Source organism: Pseudonaja textilis, chromosome 11, assembly GCF_049901715.1.
Source record: "Pseudonaja textilis isolate UNSWEBS1 chromosome 11, rPseTex1.2, whole genome shotgun sequence".
NCBI lineage: Eukaryota > Metazoa > Chordata > Lepidosauria > Squamata > Elapidae > Pseudonaja > Pseudonaja textilis.
Window position 1 is genome coordinate 14,869,833 of NC_142000.1, and position 11,282 is coordinate 14,881,114.

The 11,282-nt window shown below is 44.6% G+C and overlaps 1 protein-coding gene and 1 long non-coding RNA gene across 5 annotated transcripts in view; both read left to right on the plus strand.

Annotated features, from left to right (window-relative positions):
- Positions 1-11,187, plus strand: part of LOC148124842 (uncharacterized) — a 75,985-nt gene extending 64,798 nt beyond the window's left edge. Inside the window, exon 2 of the long non-coding RNA XR_015744970.1 lies at positions 10,030-11,187. This is a non-coding gene — a long non-coding RNA (uncharacterized LOC148124842). The remainder of the gene's footprint in view (positions 1-10,029) is intronic.
- On the plus strand, positions 3,132-7,675 carry C11H19orf12 (chromosome 11 C19orf12 homolog). 4 transcript variants are annotated; one of them, XM_026714004.2, is made up of 4 exons: positions 3,191-3,678; positions 4,091-4,186; positions 5,469-5,644; positions 6,500-7,675. In XM_026714004.2, exons 3-4 carry the CDS (start codon positions 5,485-5,487, stop codon positions 6,763-6,765), a joined length of 426 nt encoding a protein of 141 aa, XP_026569789.2. In that variant the 5' UTR covers positions 3,191-3,678; positions 4,091-4,186; positions 5,469-5,484; the 3' UTR covers positions 6,766-7,675. The 4 variants fall into 4 exon arrangements, with proteins under 4 accessions (XP_087796780.1, XP_026569790.2, XP_026569789.2 ...); XM_087940653.1 differs by having other exon boundaries at positions 3,210-3,678; positions 4,075-4,186; XM_087940654.1 differs by lacking the exon at positions 4,091-4,186 and having other exon boundaries at positions 3,132-3,207.
- Positions 11,188-11,282: the final 95 nt, after the last annotated feature.

The window sequence follows — 11,282 nt, forward strand, 5'->3', positions numbered from 1 at the left end:
GGGATGAATTCTGTGAGAAAAGGCAGATTTTTTTAAAAAAAATCACTTTTACTTAGTCACAGTGAAAGGTTAGGTGTGTGTTTATCACTGAAGGATTAGCTTTCTGCAGGCCGGGCGTTTTTCATAATGCGGTAAAGAACATAAAAACTTGTCTGCAATCTGAATCAGTTTGATAAGGTAAACTTTGTTCACAGGTTTGTAATAAAGCATTCTGGTTGTGGTGTCAAAATTAGCTAGGTAAATCCCTGATAGGTAATCTTAATCTGCCCAACAGTTGGACCTCTCTCTAGTAGCTTGCATCATAGCCTATTTGGTTCAGTACAAAGGCCCATTGATTCAGAAGTCCAAGTAGATCAGAGGTCTCCAAACGTGAAGTCCACAAGTCTTAAAGTTGCCAAGTTTGGGAACCTCGATGTAGATGATATGGGGTGGATTCTACTAGTAGAATGAAATGAAGAATCCTTAGATCTTGGCCTCCCTGGTTTTTTCTTTTGACGCCGGAGAAGGCAGTTGGAAAAATCTACCTTCAGTTGGCATCATCTTGATTTCTTAACATTATAAAAAGGCAGGATGAATATTGGGATGATTTTATCCTCGAAGTATGCCGAGCTAACCAGAATGAAAAAGACATGCTTGCCAGTTTCAGATTTCCTGCCAGGTCCAGAATTCACCTGACGGCAGAAGCTGAGCTACACAGGTAACTCCTCGAGTTATGCCCATAATGAACTCTGCCCATCACGGACGTAATTCATGACTGTTATATATCTGGTCACCCACAAGCCCAGTTCTACAACCTGTTTTTTTTTTTTTTTTTTTTTTGCAGCTGTTCCCAAGCAAATGCCACCCTTGTTAAGCCAAGCAATGGGTTCACTCTGGACTGTGATTTACCAGTCCCCGGTGCTCACAAGGTTTCGGGGCACCAGAGACTGATCTACAGTATTTTAAATTGTTTCGGATACATTATAAGGCTGCCTTTAATGCTTCCACAAGAGAGCGCTCTCTGTGTAAGAAAAATGACATTGTATGAGACATTGTGCCTTCTTTTTCTGCAACACCTTTTCCAGTGTGATTTGGCTTTCCTCTATTTTTTTCTTCTTCCTTTCCCTCCCTCCCTTTCTTTTGTTCCCTTCCTTTCTTCCTTCCTTCTTTTTTTTTTGCAAAAACTTTTTTCTTCTTCACTCCATTCCTAAGTGTGTTGGCTTCCTTTCTGTTTTCTTCCTTTTCTAAATTTCCCCAGCATATCTTTTTCTTTCTTTCTTTCTTATTTATTTTCTTTCTTTCTTTCTCCTTTTTTCTTCCTTCCTTCCTTTTTCCTACCCTCCCTCCCTAGGAAACTTTCAGATAAAAGAAACAGGAGTCCTCAGACTGTCACTTAACAGTTGTAGAATAACCCTTTATCCTGTCTAGGTGAGAAAGAAACCTAAGGAAGACCCACCCTACTGAATCTAGCAGTTAAAAGACGAGGCAGGAAGTTTGCACTTTCAGATTGGCAAGAATCTATGAATATGGCTTTACAATAAAGTAGATTTTGCTCATCCGGTCTGATTTCCTGCCTGGTTCATCCAAGATGACAATATGGAAAAACAACAGCCCACAACTACAGATGTAGTTCATAAAAAATGCACTGCGTAAAAAGGTTAATCTCCAGTGCATCTCAAAGGCAGACATTTGCAACCCCAGAATATATCCTCGGGCAAAAGAGGGGATCATTCTCCATGGATTTGTCCAAGTTGACATCAAGAATTACACTCAAAAGATGCGAAGGGGAAGCGAACCTCCGACAGCCGTCCCACCTTCAATATCACGAATTTAATAAAATGAGTGTATGTTTGAAAATGGGCAAATGGGTGTACAGGGGGTATGAAAGAGGGGGGAGAGAGAGAGAGAGAGAGAGAGAGAGAGAGAGAGAGAGAGAGAGAGAGAGAGAGAGAGAGAGAGAGAGAGAGAGAGAGAGAGAAGATGGATGATGGACTTTTGGATTTAATTTTTTATTAAATTTACATGTTGCTCACCTTGAGAGGGGGGGGGGGAGGGGGAGGGAGGGAAGGGGAGGGAGAAAGGGAGGTGAGAGAGGGGGAGGAGAGAGGGAGAGATGGATGAGAGAGATAAATAATAGAGAGGTTCTGGATGGATTTTTTATTTAAATTTTTTATTAAATTTACATGTTGCTCACGGAGGGAGGGAGGGGGCTCCATATGTTTGTGTGTGTGTGTGTAAAAGAGACAGAGACAGAGAGACAAGGGAGAGGGAGATTGCAATTCCAGGTTGAATCAGAATCAGAATAGAGATGGAAGGCACCTTGGAGGTCTTCTAGTCCAGCTCAAGCAGAAGAAACTATACCCGTGATGGCGGCAAACCTATGCATTGACTTTAAAATCCAACAAGTCAACTTTATTTATTTTATGTATTTATTTATTTGATTTGTCAATTGCTTACAAGGTAACAGGTATAAGTATAAACATAGTTATGGATACATGAAATGGATACATATAAGAAAAATATAAAGAAACAATAGGACAGGGACGGTAGGCACGTTGGGGCGCTTATGCACGCCCCCTACAGACCTCTTAGGAAAGGGGTGAGGTCGATAGTAGACAGTCTAAGGTTAAAGTTTTTGGGGTTTGGGGAAGAAACTACAGAGTCGGGTAGAGTATTCCAGACATTGACCACTCTGTTGCTTAGGACACAAGCTATTATTCACCTTGCTAGTTATAACCTGGGAATATTATGATTATGATTATGGCTATGGCTATTATTATGATTAGGATTATGATCGATTATGACTATGACTATGACTATGATTACGGCTACAGCTACGATTATGACTATGAGTATTTTGATTATGATTGATTATGATGATGACGATGACTATGACGATTATATTTATATATTTTATTATTATTATTATTATTATTATTATTATTATTATTATTATTATTATTATTATTATTATTATTATTATTATTATTAATTATTATTATTATTATTCCCCGTTGGTTCCTGTTTGGTTCTTTTTGCAAATCCAAAGTACCAGCAAGGCTCTCGAGGTTCTTCTGGGTCACTTCGGACTACCTGAAGGACACCACCTTTTCTAAGGCAGGCAACGCCTCTTAATCCTCCTCCTCCTCTTCCTCCCGGCTGGTCACATGAACCCGGATCAGAAGATGATTACTCGCCACTTTTGCCCCGTGACGCCACCCGAGCAAGGTCCTTGCAACCGTGATGGGTCGGGGGGGATCAGGGAGCCGGGCGATGAGATGAGCGTTACTCATTTACAGAGGGATCGGGGGGCCCGGCCACCCTGCGAATGATACCAGCGGCTTTCGCGCAAGGCGCCTGCGCTTTCGAGGGGGGGAAGAGCCGGACCCAGAAGGCGCAGCCACACGCCTCCCACCTCCCCACCTCTTTTTGTCCGCCTTGAAGGGGGAACCGGGCTGCCCCAATCTCTCTCCCCTTCCTCCCCCACACCCCCCGGTCCCTTGCAGAAGAAGCCCTGCCGGCGAGCAAGGGGGTTTCAGAGGCCCGGGCGCTCTGCCTTCCCACGATCCGTGATCCAGCCGCGGCCAAGCAAAGCAGAATCCGCCCCTTTGCGCTCGCTTCCCGGGCCGCAGACGCCGCTTCCAGGTCAACGGCGGCCTTGACGGCGCCGGGCTCTTGCACGGGTCACCCCGGCCCGAGGTAGGGAGCGTGGAAAGCCAAGCGAGGTCCCGGGCAAAGGGGGGGGGGAGGTGGGTGGGGGCGGCGGCGGCGGCGACTGGGGAAACGGAGGCCGGCCTTGCAAGCTGCCGGAAGGGGAAAGAAAAGGAGAAAGGCTTCCCCCAGCCCCCACCCCCGCCAAACCGGCTTAGAATTTGAATCCCAAGGCGCTAGTCCCTTCGCTTTAAGGAGAGACTTCGCCAAGCAGCGCCTTTTGTGTAGTCCTGTCCTTCGGGAGTTGGACTGCAGTTTCCCCTATTCCCTTGTCGTTTGGCCGTGGGAGTTAGGGCTCGGGGCGACACCCCGGGGAAATGATTCCTTCTGGGTTTTTCTTTTTCTTTTTCTTCTTAAAAATCTGTTTATCTTGGCTGTTTTGAGAGTTTTCCCCCTTTAGAAATACTCTGTCGACTGTTGATTTGGTGGTTCTGAGACCTGCTACTTATAACAGAAAAGGCCAGAATATTCTGGGGAGAAGAAAAGGAAAGTGAAGGTGGGAGGGAAGGAAGGAAAGAAGGAAGGAGGGAGGGAGGAAAGGAAGGGAGGGAGGAAGGAGGGAAGGAAGAAAGGGAGGAGGGAGGAAGGAGGAAGGAAGGAAGGGAGGAAGGGGGAAGGAAGAAAGGGAGGAGGGAGGGAAGGAAGGGAGGAGGGAAGGAAGGAAGGGAGGAGGAAGGAAGGGAGGGGGGAGGAAGAAAGGGAGGAGGGAGGGAGGGAAGGAAGGGAGGAGGGAAGGAAGGAAGGGAGGAGGGGAAGGAGGGAGGAAGAGAAGGAAAGAAGGAAGGAGAGACACATTTTACTGTTTAGATATGTATTATTCTGGTATTCAAGCACTACACAGATCATAGATAACATTTAAATACAGTTAAAAGTATTGTGTCTGTTTGTTTATAACCTTCAATTGGGTGAAATAGCGTATCACAGGGCAACAATTTTTGAGTCAACATGCCTTAAATAGTTTTAAATTTACAGAATGTTTCCAAAATCTGGATTTAACTCCTATGGGATTGAAGTCTGGCAAAGTTGCTTCAGTGTTGCAGCCTTGCTGTAGTGAGCCACAGTCTGGTGATTTTCATTTCCAGAATTCCCTCCCAAGCTTCCTATTAAGAAAGTCAGTAGAAAAGCCAGCAGGAAGCCAGAAGTCACTTCCTTTCTCCTTTTGCCCTTGATTATTCTGTTTCACTGAATAGGCCAAGGGTCTTCCAACCTAGCAAGTTTAAGACTTGTGGACTTCAACTCCTCGAATTCCTTGAGCTAACATGACTGGAGGAGGAATTCTGGGAGTTGAAGTCCCCAAGTCTTAAAGCTGCCAAGTTGGAAGACCCTTGAAATAGGCAATGAAATATCTCTGAAAGGATGACCCAACAGGTAATAGCAATCGCCCTTAGACTTATATACCACTTCACGGTGCTTTACAGCCCTCTCTAAGCAGGGTACAGAGTCAGCCTCTTGCCCCCAACAATCTGGGTCCTCATTTTACCCACCTCGGAAGGACGGAAGGCTGAGTCAACCTGGAGCCTGGTGAGAATCGAACTGCCAAATTACAGGCAGCTAGCAGTCAGCAGAAATAGTTTGCAGAACTGCACTCTAACCACTGTGCCACTGCAGCTCATGGGGTTATTCAGTGATTATTAAGTGTCTCTCTCTCTGTGTGTGTGTATGAATAAATGACTATGCACACCTACAAATATTAACAAGCAGCTCTAAGCTCTACCTGTGAAGAAGAAGAGAGAGAAAAAAATTAGAGAGATGGAGAGTTCTTTTTACAACTGTTTCAGGTACAAAGAAGTCACCATGCCTATCAACATCAGAGATGTGATGCAGCTCCTCTGCCATATTTCTGAAGAGCGAAAAATGAAAGCTGCCTTCAAGCACTCCGGACGAGGCGCCTTGGTGGTGGGGACAACGGCTTTCTTCGGAGGTTTGATGGCAGGCCCACCTGGCATTGCTGTCGGTAAATTAATGCTTTGGATATGCGCATAAGTGCCTCCAAGAGCTTTGGATCCACCAAGCGGTAGCTCTTAATGTGAGGCGGGGAGGCAATAGCAAAAAAATCTTAGACTTATATACTGCTTTACAGTGCTTTTACAGCCCTCTCTAAGCGGTTTACAGAGCGGTTTACTAAGCGGTTTACAGAGTCAGCACATTGCCCCCAACAATCTGGGTCCTCATTTTACCCACCTCAGAAGGATGGAAGGTAGACTCAACCTTGAGCCAATGAGAATTGAACTGCTGGCAGTGGGCAGAGTTTGCCAGCAATAGCAATACACGAAGACTGAGTCAACCTTGAACCAGTCAGGATTGAACTCCAGAAAGTGGGCAGAATCAGCCTGCAATATTGCATTCTAAGGATTGTGCCACCAAGGAAGGAAGGAGGGAAGGAAGGAAGGAGGGAAGGAAGGAAGGAAGGAAGGACTTATTATATACTGCTTCACAATGCTTTACAGCATTATCTAAGCTGTTTATAGAGTCATCCTCTTGCCCCAACAATCTGGGTCCTCATTTTACCCACCTTGGAAGGCTGAGAGTCAACCTTGAGCCTGGTGGGATTCGATCTGCCAAATTGCAGGCAACCAGCAGTCAGCAGAAGCAGCCTGCAGTACTGCATTCTAACCACTGTGCCACCACGGCTCTTACATATCTATAAATCACTACATAATAGGACAATGCATCTTAAAAATAGCACAGATCCCTCACCTGCATCCAAAACAACACTGCTCACCTTTACAATATGGTCAAGTGATTCTATCATTCAGTGATGGCTTGCCAGTCAAAGTTGAAAGCTGGCTCACCTGCTCTGTTTTTCTAGGAGGTGCCATTGGTGGCTTGCTTGGGGCCTGGATGACCTCCGGACAGTTCAAGCCCATTCCTCAGATAATCCTGGAACTGCCACCTGCGGAGCAGCAGCGGCTTTATGAAAACGTCTGCGCCATTATTCAGAATCTGGATTGGACCGACGTAGCCCAGCTCACAGCCTTGGTCATGGCCAACGGTGCCCTTCAGGAGAAATTGCTTGGAGTCCTGACAAACTATATCACTACTGAACTCAGAGGGGAGATCCAGTATGGAAAGTAGACTCTGATGTTTGTGTTTCAGGGGTGTGTGAGTGCTCTTAATACCCTTTTCTCTGGTGTTTTAGATTTCTTAAGATCGCAGTTTTTATAAGGAATGACAAGGTGTCAACTGTGCAGTTTTTTTCTTTTACCCCAAATAATCTTTTTTGGGGAAACAAACAAGGCAAACTTTGGTTTGCTCGTTCTGGTTTTTTCTTTTTCATAATTAGTCCCTATTTCAATAGCCAAGGGTGGATCAATTTGAGCCTCAATGTTTATTGTATTTATTTGAAAATCTGTTTATGCCACCCCAAAAATTCCTTGTGGTATTTTGGAGTGCCTTGCTGAGTAAGTACCTCTGTTTCATCAGACCTTCTAAGCAGCTGCCTCTGTGAGTGATGCCATCAAAGAACGTGCCACCATTGCGTCTTTGCACTGTGGTCAAGGATGTAATGGCATTTGCACTATAATGACATCGCCATTTGCTGCTCTTCGATGCGCATCATGCTAGATGAATGAGGATGATACACTGCACAGGTGTCAGCCTTTCCTGCCCAGTTACAAGGGTTGGATTTATGACCAATTATCCTACCCAAATATATTCTTTGGCTGGAGAGAGAGACAGGCTGATGTTTAACATATCTTCAGGATGCCAAGTTGGGGAAACCTAATGTAGATAACGGCACTGTGGTTGAAGTACGTGGTGTCCACTTGGCCACATTAGAATGATCGACGTCAAATGACTTGGAATTTCTTAGATGGGGAGGTTCACTTCTCCATGGGACATATTACTTCTCCCGCTGCCTTAATTTTGAGAGGGTGAAGGAGTGAAAAGTCGAAATAGTCCGGAGCCAAAAATGTAGCAGGTGATTCATCTTAGGTATTTCTCCTGAAGATAAAATGCAAATAAAGCTGAATTTTTAATGTGTGAACATGCCAAGGTTGTATGACCGTTATTCCCCTTCCTTCAGAGATGCTAAAGTGGGTTTCCTGAACTCAAGTTGTCTTCAGTTGAGAACTTTCAATAGGAGTAGACAACGAAGATCTGGGAGTAACAAAGAATATTAAAAGTCCAACATTCAGGTTTTACAGTTTGGGTTTTTCTTTAAACAAATGAAATTATGGGTAGTCCTCAACTTACAGTAGTTCATTTAGTGACCATTCAAAGGTTAAAAAGGCACTGTAAAAGTGACATGACCATTTTCACTTAATGACCATTGCAGCATCCCCCTGGTCACGTGATCAAAACTCAGATGCTTAGCAACTGACTCCTATTTTTGATGGCTGCAGTGTCCCAGGGTCATGGAATCAACTTTTGCGGCCTTCTGACAGCCATAGTCAATGGGGGAAGCCAGATTCACTTAACAGCTGTGGCAAGGAAGGTTGTAAGATGGGACAAAACTCGCTTAACAAACGATTCCCTCAGCCACAGAAACTTTGGGCTCCATTGTGGTGATTACATTCTCAATCTTTCTTAATTTAAGTGAAGGAACTGTTCTGACCAAGGTGTCCTGAGACTGGAATTAAGCACATGCTTAGTTCAAACAACTCTTGTTTTACTTACTATGGAAGGACTTGGTGCTGGAAATTGCGTTCATTCCCAAGCCCTTGTGAGTCCCAAACAGTCTCCTCGGATACTTTTTGCCCCCCTTACCTTTATGCCTTATGGGAGGGACTTCAGTGCTGGGGTGCGTTCATTCCCAGCCCTTAATGAGTCCCAAACAGTCCCTCGAGATAAGCACCCACCTTTATACCTTATGGGAGGGGCAATTATCTCCAAGCCTTACTCCCGAGTCGCTCCTTTTGTCTTAGCTGCTGTTGTCTTCTAGCAGGTCTTTGCACACGCACACTGGGAACAGGCTCTCCTGGATCCTCTGCCTTGCTGGTGCCAGGCTCTGGAGTCAGCACCCCACTCCCAGATGGTCCTGGCCTCATCTATGCATCAGATGCAGGACCCTCATCTGAGTCCTCTCCAGACTCTTGGACTGGCCCGTGTTCCTCCACACTGTGCAACTCTGCTGCCGTCTCAGCAGGCTGATGGTGGACCACAACACACTGTCTTAAATTAAGGACCATCATTAATTTTAAAAAGATTTAAAGAAAAAAAGTCAGTTACCTGTTATCTTTTCCCCCATCGTGAAATCACTTCTGCACATCTTTTAACGCCATTGCTGAACGAATTCATTTTCGGTTTTGCAGAATGTATCCAAACCGCGTAAACCCAAAGAGTCTCAAAACTACACAAAAGGAAGCTGTTGTTCTTTCAGTCTTATTGCGATGTGCGGAGTGTTGCTAGCTGATCTGACTACTGATAAGTTGTACCTACACCTGCCTCCCTTCACCAGTAGCTTCAGCCTTTCAACTGAAGAGCCGATTTCTGATGTTTTTTATTTTGGTTTTTTTTTTCTGCACAAGTCACATTTTCTAGCCAACAATCACCTGAGAACATTTTGGTTTGGTTTTGGGGGCCGATGCTCCTCTTAATTGTGCAGCTGTTTTTCTATGATTTGATCGAGTGTGAATAGAGGATGGATCCTCAATGCATTGGTCTTTGACACAGGAAGAGAGCCACGGGACGTGCCATCCTGTGGCCTTTTGACCCCTATGGTTTGCCACAAGGTGACACATAAAAAAGCAGCTGTGATGACTCCGGGCGTGGCACAAAGGCCGCACAGTTAATCGGTAGGAGTCCCTTTATTAGCTCCAACTTTGCTCCCAATGTCCTGGTTACCTTCTGGCTGGAGAAAAACTCTCCCAGGAACAGCCTTTGACTGCAGAAAATTAAGTCCAAAACATGGTCAACACAAACTGTAACTTAAAGTCCAAACATGCCAAACTGAAGTAATTAGTTTGGCAGGGCAGGAGCAAGAATTTCAGACTTGAAGGCACGGCAATAACTCAACACGGAAGATGCCAAGAACACAGATAAGCAAAGTCAACACAAGATAACGTCACGTTTGCTCCCAGCAGCTGCCTCACTCGGCATGCCTTTCTTTTAAACTCTCTTCCCAGCTGTGGCTAATGAAGGGAATCAGGGCCCTTTCCTCCCCGATAAGCCACACGTTGCTCTCTTCTCCGTTCCTCCTTGCGTGCCCTAGAATGAAGAGGGGGCGGGCCTGGGTCTTCCTCTGAACTCCCTCTCCCTTGTTCTACCTCTCCCCTGCTCTGCCCAGCTGGACTTTGCCCTTCCCCAGTTTCCTCCACAGCCAACAGAACCACCCTCCCAATTCCCTGTCAGCTGTTTGGCTTCCTCCTCAGATTCAGACTCTTGACAGGGGCAGGACAGCAGCATTGCAAAATACAAGACAGTTTGAATGGGTTTCCATTCCAAGTATCTTGCATTAAATAAGGAAATGCCTGATTTTGCAAAAGGGGTGCATGAGCCAAGTTTTATGCGTTTGTCCTCCATCATTCTCGTAAGATCCCAAAGGTAGCGCCCCCTCCCCCAAAAGCAAATTGACTTTTTGTTTTTTGTTTTGAAATGTTTCACTTCTCATCCAAGAATCTTCTTCAGTTCTGGGTGGGAGGTAAAGCAGTAAAAACCCATAAATGTTGTTGAATTCATTGGTGTCGTGGATCCAATACTGTTGCAAATGGAACAGGATGTTCTGTTCCTCATTAAAATTTAATTGTTTTTTTTTTATGGACTGAATTGGGGAAAAAAACATATTTCGACATCAGAAAAAGGAAGGAGGGTCTGTTTTTCATTTTTCTTTAGGATTCTTGTCTTATGATTGGGAACACTTCCCTGCAGTTCAAGGAGGCAGTGGGTAAAGCAGGGTGACCATTATGGGATGGAAGAGCAAGATATTTGAAGGGTGTCTAGATGGAAAGGCTGCTATAGGGAATTGAATCATGCAAGGACCAGTTACGAAAAAATTATATACTTTTTTGCTCGCCTTCATTACCTGTGGACTTTATCTATCATCTATCTACGGTATCTATCTGTCCGTCCATCCATCCATCCATGTATCTATGCATCTATGTATGCATCTATCTATGTATCCTATTCCTCCTCCTCCTCCTCCTCCTCCTCCTCCTCCTCTTCCTCCAGTACTGCACACCAGAACAACTAGACAAAAGGACAGTTTTCCCCCGAATGCCATCACTCTGCTAAACAAATAATTCCCTCAACACTGTTCAACTATTTACAAAGTATACACTACTATTACTGTAATCTTCTCATCACTCCTTATCACCCATCTCCTCCCACTTGTGATTGTATGACTGTAACTTTGTTGCTTGTATCCGTACGATTTATATTGACTGTTTCCTAGTATGATTTGATTGTTGATTGTACCCTATGACTATCATTAAGTGTTGTACGTTATGATTCTTGATTCTTAATGAATGTACCTTTTCTTTATGTATACTGAGAGTACTTACACCAAGACAAATGCCTTGCGTGTCCAATCACACTTGGCCAATAAAGCTATTCTATTCTATTCTATTCTATTCTATTCTATTCTATTCTATTCTATTCTATTCTATTCTATTCTATTCTATTCTATTCTATTCCTGTCTGTCTGTTTGTCTATA